Source organism: Physeter macrocephalus, chromosome 9 (assembly GCF_002837175.3).
Source record: "Physeter macrocephalus isolate SW-GA chromosome 9, ASM283717v5, whole genome shotgun sequence".
Lineage (NCBI taxonomy): Eukaryota > Metazoa > Chordata > Mammalia > Artiodactyla > Physeteridae > Physeter > Physeter macrocephalus.
Genome location: NC_041222.1, coordinates 3,705,316 through 3,719,633, shown reverse-complemented (window position 1 = coordinate 3,719,633; position 14,318 = coordinate 3,705,316). Strand labels below are relative to the sequence as shown.

General features: G+C 36.7%; 1 protein-coding gene across 10 annotated transcripts in view; it reads right to left on the bottom strand.

Annotated features, from left to right (window-relative positions):
* The window catches only part of STRBP (spermatid perinuclear RNA binding protein), a 146,079-nt gene that overhangs the window by 34,037 nt on the left and 97,724 nt on the right, over positions 1 to 14,318 (bottom strand). For 9 of the 10 annotated variants that reach the window (XR_003681121.2, XM_028493542.2, XM_028493541.2 and 6 more), the window contains 6 exons: positions 12,257 to 12,401; positions 4,508 to 4,599; positions 3,876 to 3,971; positions 2,635 to 2,746; positions 1,864 to 1,961; positions 1,554 to 1,665 (listed from right to left, as the gene is read on the bottom strand). Coding sequence is in view for 9 of the 10 variants with exons in the window: in XM_028493542.2 (XP_028349343.1) it covers positions 1,554 to 1,665; positions 1,864 to 1,961; positions 2,635 to 2,746; positions 3,876 to 3,971; positions 4,508 to 4,599; positions 12,257 to 12,401 (655 nt within the window). In the remaining variant the exon portion in view is untranslated. Of the gene's footprint in view, positions 1 to 1,553; positions 1,666 to 1,863; positions 1,962 to 2,634; positions 2,747 to 3,875; positions 3,972 to 4,507; positions 4,600 to 9,122; positions 9,180 to 10,831; positions 10,852 to 12,256; positions 12,402 to 14,318 lie in introns of those variants that run through there. The other variant, XM_028493546.2, reaches the window with a different exon arrangement.

The following is a 14,318-nucleotide window of genomic DNA, read 5'->3' as shown; positions in this document are numbered from 1 at the left end:
ATGGCTATGTGAATCTCTTTCAAAAATTCTTTGCTGCTGTGTGCGCACCCTCTGGAAGAAAATAGCTTTCGTTCCACAACATTTCTTGAGCATTGGTTTTGTAATAGTTATGTGGTGAGGTCTGGAGGATTCCTCACCCTTGAGGAGTTAACAGTGTAAGGCAGTGATTCTCAAACTTTTCAGTCTCAGGACCACTTTACCCTCTTAAAAAATTATTGAGCACCCAAAAAACTTTGTTTTGTGGGTAATATCTATCAATATTTAGCATATTAGAAATTAAAACAAAAAAATTTTAATGCAATATACAAAAAATTTCATTAGCCATCAGAGTGACAATGCCATCACAGGTCATATACAGCTTATAGACAACTGTACCCTCATGAAAGACAGAGTGGAAAGGGTGAAAAAACAAAGCCTTAGAATTATTATGAAATAACTTTGATCTGGTGGACTCCCTGAAAAGTCTTTAGATCCACTGGAATTCCAGTGTTTAAATAAATAGATTGGGCCATTGCACTATTTTCGTCATATAAAAATTATTAGAGGGGCTTCCCTGGTGGCGCAGTGGTTGAGAGTCCGCCTGCCGATGCAGGGCACACGGGTTCGTGCCCCGGTCTGGGAAGATCCCACATGCCGCGGAGCGGCTGGGCCCGTGAGCCATGGCTGCTGAGCCTGCGCGTCTGGAGCCTGTGCTCCGCAATGGGAGAGGCAACAACAGTGAGAGGCCCGCGTACCACAAAAAAAAAAAAAAAAAAAAAATTATTAGAATAATATCATTTGTGGTAGGTGGGTTGTCCCAGGTGAAAATATGGTGTTAAACATCCCACCTTCTCGTATAAACAGAGATGAAGGAAGGAAGGGAGAAAGGGAGGGAGGGAGGAATGTTTTTTGTGGCATAATGAGAAGAGTAAGTGGATTTGCATTTGAGTATCTACTGTTTCCAGGCACTGAATTGAGCATTTTAATCTGACAACAGCCAATAAGGTTGGAATAATATCAGTACATAAAGTGTTGAACTAATCGCTCAAGATCTGAAGCTAGTAAGCAGGGGGCTATGACTGGAACCAGGTCACACTGACCCTAATGCCTGTGCTCTTTCTGCTGAAACTCTAATCTGAGTTCACACAGACTAGTACAAATGGAAGACAGTCCTGTATTTTCCAATACACTTTTCTCCTCCTCTATGTTTTTGTTTTCTCTTTCTTGGTTACATAACTGCTTCCAAGTATGAAAAGATCATCAAACTGAGGAGTGACCGTGACAACGACTTCTCATTTGTGACTTTTCTCTTCGCCTCAGACCAGCGGTTCTCAAAGTGTTGTCTCTAAGTCTATGCAGTAATGGAATCTGATCAACATAGCCAAATGAGTTCGTCACTAATAAGAATAAATGACAGCAAGCTGATGTCACTAATGGGATGGAAGAAAACCAATAAACGTTCTTATATGACTTGGGTTAAAAATTAAGCTCTCTCAGCTCTAACAAGAGATGCATCCCATGGCCATCTCCATCACTGCACACATCCAACCCCAATAAAAAACTTGCACACTCACCTTCTTTATCAGTAACTGACCAGGAATATTTCTGAAAAGGCTTACTAGATGGAAGGGGGTCCATTTCCAGCACTTTATAAATCTGGCCAAAGGCTGATAGTCTGAGTGCATGCTAAAGAACAAAAGATTGTATTTATTCAAATTTCAAATGTTTCATTCATAAAGCCCTTAGAACATCTAGCTAAAAACACATTCATCAAATACTATTATTATGATGACAAAAGTCCCTAACAGCAGGCAAGAATGAAGTGTTTAAATAAATTACATGATATCCCTCTAATAGACCACAGTGATATGGCCCATCTCATACCTGTGCACTGTGGGTAATATCTTCTTTTTGTTGGATGGTCATATAGCTCAGAGCATCTGTTGGGTCCCTCTCACAAGGATCATGAAGACCAGGACCCCCTTTGGCAAAGGCAAAAGAAAAACTCAAGTATCATTCAGAACTGAGTTTAGAATTCAATAAACTAACACAAAATAGAAAGAAAAGAATGGAGAGAAAAAGGAAAAGAAAAAAAAAACTAAGGAACAAGGTTAAAAATCTGCTCAATTTAAATGGAGTAAAAAGGACACTCATTTTCGGTATGTTAGCTTGTAAATGTCCTTATTTTACTAGAAGTCACTTGTATATCTAAGGTCGAAATTGGGTTTTAACTCTGAGAATTTAGAAACGGCATGATGAATCATCCCAAATCTTTAAAGGGATTACATATGGAAAATAAGACCAAATTTAATTTTTCCAAATTAATCACCAGACTGCAAACAGAATGAACTTCATACATTTTAACTCAACATAAACATTTTCAAATTCAAAGCTCTAGGTGAAGCAAATTCATAGCAGACACAATATCTTATTAGTACCTTTTATGTTAGTACATATGAAACATAAATTACAATTATTGAGAGAGAGTTTTATGGCACTTCTCCAACATTCAAGCATTCTAGTTGCTACAATTCCAAGCAAAACAACTCCTACACATCATTTCCCTGGGCAGAGGACAAACTTAGCACATAATAGAAAACTAAACTAAAATGAAATTTTTCTGATTCTTCTGCCTCCAGAGTTTGAAACCCTTACCAGGAAGTAGAATTCCAGATGCCAAACACTCCATTACTCGTCTCAAGGCCTCCCCAGCGCCCAAAGGTCTATTACAAGTACCTATAGACTTTTCACATATAAGCTCTAGTGGCTAGAAGATATTAAATTACAAATTAGTACATGCACCAAGTGTTAAAAGGATTCCAGTTAAATGTGAGCTGACATTTCTATCTACAATGGAGGCCAAAAAGGTTAAAGTCCATTTAACATTTAGGGCCCAATTAACTTTTCCCACTTGATTATCAACTTTTACCCCGGCCAGAGTGTTTAAATCAACCATTTTTGAGATAATATATTCAGAAGATATTTTGTCACCAAAACTTTATTTTTAGTTACCCTGAAAGGATTACTTAAGAAACTACAGTCATCTAATTGACTTAACAAAGTTTTAACAAGCCTTCATATAGGTTAGTAATAGCCAATAATCAGTGTTCAAACCCAGCCCACCTATCTCCCACTTAACCTAGGAAGCACTCAAACCACAGTAAGACTTCATTTCAGACATCCTGCCCCAACTATTACAATTGGAATTAAAGAAGGATCAAATCTCCATATTTAATAAACTAAAAACTCACGATGCCAATATCAAAGTAATAATTGCTAAATTAATTTAAAATGACCCTTTTATAGCTTTGTTTTATAATGTTCTTTATTGGGTCTTAATTGGTTCAAGCATAATAATTTCCAAATTAAGTAAGTTTGGCAATATACATTATAAACTACAGTTAAGTATACTATTCACCTGACTTCAATTACTAATATGAACTTATTTTTAAGTGTCTATACTCAAAGGGAAAGAAAAAGAGGGTAAGGGAGCCTTATACTGGTATACCTGGTAATTTTTACTTTAAATGGAAGTAGCACTGAAAGAGAAATGTGCCAGTCAAGCAGGCTTTCCTGGGCAGTAGGTGAATAATAATCAACCATCAGTGGAGAGTAAAGTGCAGGAAGACACTCACTTTTAACAGGTATAGAAACTTTTTGTCAGAAAAAAATAGCTCAGTCTGTATAGTATGAATATGATGAAGTAGAAGAGACAAGTTATATTCATAAAAAAGAATTCATATAAAAAGATCCATAATTTTTTTCCAGGACAAAAATAGATACTGCACACCTTAGCTAACTCAGAATATAGCCATTTTACAGTAACATATAATTTCTACAGAATTTCCTCTAACTATAGCTTCAGAATTTGCTTTTAATCATATTTAAGTACTTACCCATCCTTTTAATGGTGCCCATGTGGGGACTCTGTTGCACAAATCACGCAGAATTCGGAGGACAATTACGCATGATTTTAATCCATTTGCCCTTGCCTAAAACAAACGAAATGGTTCCAATATCCCTGTAGAAATCCACCCTTCATTTTAAGGACACTGATCACGGATAGGTTCTTTAAAATGAATACTAATTAGTTAGTCATTCATAAGTTGTCAAGTAAACAAAAAAATCAAGTTCTTAAGACTAGTAAAATTATGGTTTAGAAAGGCAGATTTTAAAGTAAAGGAAGCATATTATTAAAGTAACTTTTAGAGCCTCATGGCAATCCCATTTCCAGGCAACTCTGTCTGAACTTTTAGCTTTTCTCACCCCATGTTTGGATTTTATAAGCTATCATTTGAAATTCAGAGTACTAAGCCAAAAAGGCTTATGTGATAATTAAATATCATTAACTACAGGAGAAGCTATACTGGGCACTTTACCTAAATTAAAGCATTTGCTCCTACAATAACCCTAAGAGGCAGAGAGCACCCCCGTTTTATATATTACACAGAAACCATTAAGAGGCAGGTGTTCCAAATGAAACCTGCACAAGGCTACAATAACAATAAGATAATAACAAAGAGCCAACCTGAAACCATTTGGCATGTCGAAGAGACGCCAAGGCGTTCAGGCATTTCTGCCTGTCCAATAAGTCCGGAGGATCTTTCATCGCAACCTTTTCTAATGGGAAAATGGGATAAAGAGAGACAGATACAGTTTGACCAAGGGGTTCCTGTCAAATTACCAAACAATAAAAATAAAAAGAAGAGCAGCATTTGAGTGAACTAATAAGACTCCCAGAAGATTTCAGGTTTTGGCTTTGTTGCTTTCTTTTAAAATTATGTGCACTATGATTACTTAAACAGTCAACAGAGCCATTCTGCACACAAGTACAACAGGAGCACAAAGGCATTCATTCAGTAAACAAATCAATGACCACTGCTACATACAATCTGGGATCTTATTAAGCATGTATATAACACCATAGGGCACAAAATAGGTACATAGCACTTTTTCCTTTGGCAGGGGACAAAGAGTGGAAATCTGGGACCACTAGCAATAACAGTTTTTCGCTATAGAAGGGATTTTAATCACTAATCAATTCTTAAGGAAAATTAGGGCTCTCTTAGGTCATCAATTTGAGATATACTAAGAATACACTGAGCATGGCAATTTTATTTTTTTACAACTGAATAAACTCATCCAACAAGATAACCATTAATAGAAACTTTACCCCACTGATGAGAACTCTGCCAGTGTTACCTTGGAGTTTTCTAATTATTTCTTTTCTAAACAAAAATTATTACAACTACAAATATGAAAAACACTGAAATACACTTGAAGTTTTACATAGCTTTTTTTCAAAAAGCAGCAAAGAATACTATCTAAGTACAACTATTTGACTTGCCTTAACATTTCAAAGTTGGATTAGATGGCCCAGAGCAGCAAAATTAAGAACTCAAATGTGTGATTAGTGACAAATATCCATATTCGAGAAGATGTCACAAGATACTAAATCCACGTTTAGATAGCCAAATTTATTTCCTCTAAGCCACTAGGAAGTGGGTTTTTAAACTTTTGAAGACTTGGTGCATTACTTAAATGCATACAACATACAAATGTTTCTTGGAGAACAAGTCTTTGACTAATCCAATTAAGTCATATTCACCATCCTCTTTTAAGAACTCTCTTAGCAAGTCCACCAACACTCCTTCCTGGTATAATCATGACAGTCACAAACTCAGCAGTATGTCTATGTGGGCTTTCCTTATTGGCTGCAACAAGTAAAGGCTGAAGTGCTACACACTTATTTTTTGACCAGGCGAGCTCTACAGCAGATACTTGCATTGTTTCACATTAATCTCTGCCAACAAATTCAAAACACAGGGTCTCATTTCATCACCCTTTTTTACTCATAAAATGGAAAGCCTCAAAAAGAACTGTTAATATGTTTTTATTTATAAACATAAGCAAACATACTATGGGTACTTATTTCATAGGTAGGTGATCTAGTTCCTGGCCTTGCTTAATTATGTCTTTTTGATGACACAAAGCATACAACTCACTCATTTTCATGTTTATATGTGAAAATGTTTAACTGTGGTCAATACAAGCATCTGTGTAAAGCTCACGTACAAGGTAGCACAAACTACTGTAAAATGAACAATTAGAATCTCTTAAAAGTTAGACATGACAAAGGTTGACTGACTGCTAAATAATGTAATCCCAAGAAAAGGTATGGACCATGCTTATTTTTTAGGACTTCAATCTTTAAGTTAAGAGTAAAGCAAACTAAGTTTTATTCTATCATTATATCAAGTAGGAGTATTTGGAAGCAGAGGGTCAATGGAAGAGGGGAGTGAGTCAGAGGAAGTTTGGATAGGAAAAGACAAGGCAAAACAACTCTTTTTGCTACTTTCGTCCAGTGAACAGAGCGTGTAATTAACACCTGCTGATCACCACAGAGACATTTTTATTTAATGGCAAAAATGTTTAGACAAATTCTTTCATTCCCAAAGTCAGATTATATCCATTAATTCTTATTAAAAAAATAAAAATAAAAATACTGACATCTGCTTGCTACAGACAGTCAACATTTGGAGGCAGCAGATTCTACTAAAAAGAGATGAAAGGGACAGGCAGTGAACAGAAGACTTCCACCGGATTCCTTTTTATATCACCATCACAATGGCCATGTTTCTTTTCTTCATGCTCTGACAGTCAAAAAGTCAAAAGATCCAAAATGTTTCAATATTCATGAGGTGGGAAACAGCAGAGGAGATGTAATAATTTATCTCATTTTATCTTCTTCGAAGTTTCTTATTTTAAAACTATATAAATGTATATGGCACTGCAGTGCTACTTATAAGCCCTGCTTGCCTATTTCCTTTATATAATTACTTACATACAGTTTTTTATATTTTCATTCATCAAAAAAATAACTTACTTAATGTGGCAATCACAGAATTGTTGCTGGAAAAACACTGCTACTTCTCAAAGAAGAACCTCAAGTTTAACATTTCTGTGTGAACTTTAACATAGGTGTTTCAATTTTGCTGGGAAGCAAAGCTTTTCTGATAAAAAGGCATCTCGGAGTCTTTAACTTAGAAACAATGGAACTGTGAGCCAGTTCATTTTTTCCTACAGTGACCAGTAAAACAGATAGGGGATAGCAACAAAAATGACAAAAGCAAAGAAAACAGCTTTTTAAAAACTTCACTGCTCAGTAACCTGGTATCAGGGCATGAAGGTACATAAAACATTCTAAACAATGGAAGCACTGAAAAGAAGTCTATTATGCCTAACTTCATTTATTTGGTTAGAGGTTAGATCAGTGACCAGAAACACACTGTAGGGCAGGAAATGCTGGTCAGTTTCCCTCCATCCCTTACATGCAAGCTAACTCTTTGCCCGTTCACAAAAACACTAGCCTGGAGATGGGGTGGAGAAAAGCCAGAACATGACTGTGTTAAATAGGACTTATGTGCCTGGAACCTGGGCTCTTCAAAGGTAAAATAACCAAGCTGGGTTATCAAGAAGGCCTCCTTAACATTTCAAAGTTGGAATGAAGCTGAATGAAGGTGAGCTACTGAGTTCACGCTGACAGCATTTCCAGGGTAGCCTGAAGATATGCAGGCAGTCCCCTCTCCCAATTCCTTGAGGCTTTGCGGAGAGCAGACATTATGCTTCAAGTCACATTTTGCCCATGCGAAATCTCAGGCCACAATAATGTGAATAGGTAAATGTAGCACTAAGGTAAAACAGAGCACTGTTCTCCTAATTTATGGTAGAAACATCACTAGATATCACTTTTCTTCAGTGCCTCAGTAGGCAGTTGGCCACTGGAAAGACAGTGGCTACAGGTTTGCACTGGATAATGTAGGTCTAGCAGCTGGGGAAGGCAGGAAAATAAAGCCTGCAGCATTGTTATAAATCCTAGTTGTGATCTCTGGACTGGTCTTCCACCTAGCAGGACTCATGCTAGCGAACTTCTGCCAAAAAGCATCAGAAGTTCACACTGGCACCAATACGGAAAAGGGACTCTTGGGCAACTTCTCTGTGAACCCCTGATAATCTACCTTCACACTGAGGGCTGCAGTTTATCTTAGCCTTAGCCACAAGTGCCTCTGTAGTTTCCCTATCCACCTGGTTTCAAACTGCACTGTAAATACAATAAGCAGCTGGATTTATCAGCCTCATAGCAAATATACTTCTGGTTTAAAATCACAAGCACCAAAAGAAGCTTAGACTGTGTGATGCTCAGAATAACTAAATCAGCTAAGATGCTCCTACGATCATCCTAGATAGTAACTGGACTTAAGAGTCAGAGGAGACGGGTAAAATGTGAGACTTTCTTCATTTATACAACAGGACAATTATCTACCTCATAGAACTGCTGTGAGGGTTCAAATAAATCATATATGAGAAAGTGCTTATAACACAGTAAGTTATAAAATACCTTAACAAAGCTAAATCCTCAATATATATTACTTGAATTCTGAGATGTCCACTGTTAATGCTTCTTGCATACCAGACAGTTCTATTTGATCAGATAATATGCTAGCTACAAAAAATCATTTAACAGATTTTCTTTTGATTGCCTACTAAGTATTAGGTACCACTCCAGGTGCTAGGGATAAAGGACAGAGGTAGGGAAAAAGACACCTGTCTCAATGAATCATAAACTTTATAGTAAGACAGCTCATTATTAGCACTGCAGCAAATATAGTATACCGATTCCAATACTACACTTCAATGGCTATTTATGAGTTTAACTGTGTTTACGTTCACTTCTTCAGACCTATCATGTACACATTATTCTCACTGTGAACTCAAGGCACTTTGAGTAGATGAGTTTGCACTGTGACATTTTTTAGTAAGCTGAGTAACTACTACTATTTACTAAGCAATCACTTTGTGCTGAGTATTGTACAGGTTACATTTCATAAATTCTCTCATGAAACAACTTTCTAAAGTATTCATTACCCACATTTTAAAATAAACAAACCTGTCCAAGGTCACAGAGTAATAGTTAATGGAGTTAAGAATCAAACACTTGGCTGCCAGGCACCAAGGTCTGTGCTTTTTCTCCTGTGCCTTCTGTAGCAGGAAGCATGTAGTTATGGGGAATGGTTATTCTACAGGGCCTTCAATTAAAGGGTTAGAATACGGAAAAAAGACTGACGGCACAGGAGAACTCTTACCTGTGAAACAGTAAACCATACCAAAGAGATTCACTACGTACTCTGGCCACTGAAAATCTAAACAGTGATTTGAAACAAGCAGTTAGATAGATCCACTTCTGCAGAGACAACCCTGAGGAGATAAGTGTGATGCTCTTCACCTGCCCCAGTCCTCCAGTTCTACCTGCTCTCAGACTTTTTTTCCCTTTTTTGATTTTGCCCAAATATGTGGCAAGTGAAGAGAGGGAAGAGAAAGACATAAGGTATGTATTGTGAACAGCCTGTTTGTTTTGTGGGAGGGGAGAAATTGAAATTCTACAGGAAAATGTCTCCCAAACAGTTACAATACCTATTTTTTTAAACTCTGAGAAAGAAAATGAGTGCAGATTTTTTTAAAGAGATCTCTCTTAAACTTAGAAATTCCTGGAACCCAAATGAATCTTGTGCTTTCACCCCATGCAGCTGAAAAGAACTGCATCAAGGCGAGAGGAACCATCTGGTGTGATAAAACAAATCCTACAGAATTGTATAGACCAGGTCTCAAATGCTTAGTTATACTGGATCCTCAAAGTCTCCCAGAATACAAAAAACTGCTAGTGCAGATCAAAAACCTCTGACAGGGACTTCCCCGGTGGCGCAGTAGTTAAGAATCCACCTGCCAATGCAGGGGACACGGGTTCGATCCCTGGTCCAGGAAGATCCCACATGCTGGGGAGCAACTAAGCCCACACCACAACTACTTAGCCTGAGCTCTAGAGCCCGCGAGCCACCACTACCGAATCCCGCACACCCTAGAGCCTGCGTGCCGCAACTACTGAGCCTGTGTGCTGCAACTACTGAGCCCACGTGCCGCAACTACTGAGCCCACGTGCTGCAACTGCTGAAGCCCACGTGCCTAGAGACTGTGCTCTGCAAGAAGAGAAGCCACTGCAGTGAGAAGCCCGCGCACCGCAATGAAGAGTAGCCCCCACTTGCCACAACTAAAGAAAGCCCACGCGCAGCAACGAAAACCCAACATAGCCAAAAATAAATTTAAAAAAAAAAAAACAAAACTTTGACAAAGTCCAAATTAGACAAAATGAGCAAATTATAAGAGATAACAAGTGAGTCAACAGGGCAGTAAGGTTAAGGAAAACGGCAAAGCAAATCTTTCCGCCATTTAAAAGGAGAGGAAGTAACGTGTATAACATTAGATCCAGGCTGATTCTTTCATCTTACCTGATCCCACACAATTATGCTAACATCACCTGATGAGATTCATATTATAAATAGGTCTTGGGATCCTTTAGTAACCCAAACACCTTGAATAGAGACTATAACTCTCCTACTCTCCTACAAATTCCATTCTGTAATAACTAGTCTTCTATCTAGTAAGGGTACAATATTCTAAGAATCTGTTTTCAGGTTCTCTGAACATAAAGTTATAAAGGCAACAGACTAAGCTTAAGGCCATCACTGAAAACTGATAAAATCCCATGTAAGTGCACAAAACCATGGGGAAAAAGAAGCCTGTATTCTCAATACTTTTAAAGTAATGGAAGGGATGTCTACAGCTACAAGCAAACATTATCTAGTCTTCAGCAATTTCAAATCTAGACAAACCTAGCCTTTGGCAACTTCAATCTTCTTTCATCTCTCTATACTCAAAGAATTTTTAATAATATCTATAATTATAACTATACTTAGAAATGGTTAGTTTTACACTAGAGGGTCAAGAGAACACAGCTTACCAGAATTAACAGAATTATCTTGATACTTCAGAAATCATTTTATAGTTCTACAGTTAATGGTGAACTGTAAAGCTGTTAAAGAAATTAAGCCATTTAAGATTGGTTCTTCAGAGGTGTTAGAGATACTATATGCAGCCAAAAAAAAAAAAGTACAGGCATAAACCTAATTATAGATTGGATGCATTTTAATTTTAAACTATGACTCATAAATGTGTCTAGTTTATATCCGTCGGGTATGGTATAGCTGATTTTAGTTACCCCAGAAGACTTTTTACAAAAGGAGTCTATCACTTTTACTTTAAGAAATCCTGAGTCATGTCTGCCAAAACTCAAAATTCTAACATCTCTGATAAATGTGTCTTTTTCTTCCTTTATCATCAACTTGAAATAAATTAAGACACTGACCAATACTTCTTGCTGCACTGGTATTTCAGGTAGGGGAGTAAGCAATGGAACTTGCTGAATGTCTAGTGATGAAAAAACAGCAACAGGGAGTCCCCCCTGTTGGTCCAGTTAGGCCGCATTACCTCTAAATTGTCATGATAGGGAGGGGCCAGTTGGTCAAAGGTTGACACAGGGGAAATATCACATGGCAAGTTTCTAGGGACAGGACTGAGAGGCAGTAACAAGCTAATGTGAAAGGATAAAAATATCAAAAAAGAAACCCAGCTCCATCATTACTTCTCAAAACTGAAGAGATTTATCACTCTACTTTTTACGATGGCATTGCCATGCAGAAATTCTTTTTTTTAACTTCAGAAGAAAGTTAGTTTAAAGCATGATTCCCACATATATAAAAGTTTAAATGTTAACAGGATCACAAACCTCCTAGAAAAGAAATTTACTAAAGATTATTTATTTTAAAAAAAATCAGTCCCCCAATTTATATCTCTTACATTATAAAACATTTACACTTAGGCAATTAAATAAAGCATAATTCTTAAAAGGTTATATAGTTATTAGAAGTCAAGAGCGATGTGCAAATGAGTAACTTCACACAATAAGTGAGTAAATTTGAAAATAATACTGTTTTGAACCACATTTAACCCTAAAATCAGACCTAATAACCAAGCTACACAGAACAGGTTGGCTGATATCAATAGCAATGCAATACTAGACAAAGTAAAACAGAACACCAAAACAGTAAAAAAATTAAAGTGGATTTAAGACCAACATGATAAGCACAGGTTTTTGAATTAATTAACGTATCTTATATTTCCAATATAAACATTTTTGCAAAATACAGTGATTGTGTAAATAAAGCTGCTTAAAATACTATAAGTGGCATAAAACAAATGAAGACAGGTATTTCTTAAATCCATAAAACATAATTACATAGCATTCAAGAGAGTGCTTATGTGAACAAAACAAATATATATTTATATATATACATCTATATATATATATATATATACACATGTGTACCTCCGTCCTTCTTCTCCAATTCGTCCCTAATTAGAGGGGAAGTAAGTATCACCTTCAAAGTTAGCGTGGGTTCTTTTGTATTCCGAATTATAATAGATGCCTCATCTATACATTGTTCCACTTGATATTTCTCTTCTGTGAGTTTCTGAAAGTCACAGAGATTTCAAAAATACCCAATTAATTAAAATTTCAAAAAATGAATGATTGCCCCTTAGTTTTTAAATGTTATTAATGATTAGTATTACTGTGCTAAAAGAACAAATAGTCTTTAACTAGTTCTTTAGTGTAGAGGTTAACACTTTTCTCTTGTCCCAACTTACCAGCAAATCCTCTTTCTCCATCCCTCAAATAGCAACCAAAATGTTAATCATCTATACAATTATTAAACAACATTTAAAACCATTCTTTCTAATATTTGAAAGTGAAAGTTACCAAAAGCATCATTATATGAGAAAAGGTAAATTATTGTTCTTGAAATTATTACAGAGGACAATTATAGAATAATAAACCCCCCAGTTTAGAGAGCATTACCAGCAGTTTATTATTCTGTAATTGTTCCTCTGTACCGGTCCGTGGCCTGTTAAGAACCAGGCCATACAGCAGGAGGTAAGCGGCAGGCAAGCAAGGGAAGCTTCATCTGCTCCCCCACATCGCTCACATTACTGCCTAAACCATTCCCCACCATGCACCCCCATGGAAAAACTGTCTTCCACGAAACCGGTCCCTGGTGCCAAAAAGGTTGGGGACCGCTGCTCTTAACCAATAACTTTTTGATAGGAAAGCCTAAACAGGAACTCCTACTTGCTAAGAACTTATAAATATAAGATTAGATAGGTTTTTATATAAGATTATGTAGATTTTTAAAGAAAATCAAGTAAGAATGAATGAAAAAGGATCTCTGCACAGTCACTCATCAGCAAAAAAGCTAATATAAACAAGTAACTAACTTCCTAACAACAGGTCTCAGAGATCATTCAAGTGAGACCTGCTTCAGGGCAAGTCATCTGACATCCACAGGGAAATGTACATTGCTTCTTTTAACATACAATTATACACATACAAAAAATAATCACCAATTAGAATCATATATTAAGTTATATTTAATGTATCATTAAAGTTAATAGTTTAATAAGTTGTACAGGACCGTTCTTGGTGGTGAAATTTAGTATCTATTATCTGACATAAATAGCTGAACGGAAATACTCCTGGGTCTCTGCTCATCACTGAGCATTGAAGGAACTCAAAGCCATTTATATAAAAACAGCATTTTACCATTAAACATCCCAAAAAAGACAGAAAATAGAAAATTCATTACCCTAATTTTGAACAGAGGAAGAAACCAAGGAAGAGAAAAGCCACACAGTGCCTAGAAAAACCAAAACTAGAATACAGAGAAAAAGCAGAAATCTGCTCACATTCATTTTGCCACTATAAGAGCATTAAAGATGTCTCAGAGAAAAAGCAAACTAAATTTTTCAATTTAGTTTGAAATAGAAACTAAATTTCAATGGTCCAGTGATTAAGAATCCACCTTCCAAAAAAAAAAAAAAAAAAAAAAATCCACCTTCCTTCCAATGCAGGGGACGCGGGTTCGATCCCTGGTCGGAGAACTAAGATCCCACATACTGCAGGGCAACTAAGCCTACGCACTCTAGAGCCTGCACGCCACAACTAGAGAGTCCGCACGCCACAAATACTGAGCCCATGCACCACAACTAGAGAGAAGCCCACGTGACACAATGAAGAGCCCGCATACCACAACTAAGACCCAACACAGCCAGATAGATAGATAAATATTTTAAATGATAAAATTAAAAAAAAAAACAAAAAATAAAAATAAAAATAAAAAATAGGTCTCATGTATATGTCTTTAAAAAAATTATACATGCAGATCACCATAGGACACATCCAAAGTAATAAACATATGGTATGAGTTTTGGGCTAGACTAATTCTAAGTGATTCTGGTTTTGGTCATCCTTCTCCCTTGCTCAAGGAAGTACTAAAATCACCCTAGAAGAGAGTATGTAGAGAAAAGGTATGGTACAACCCCAATTAATTAAG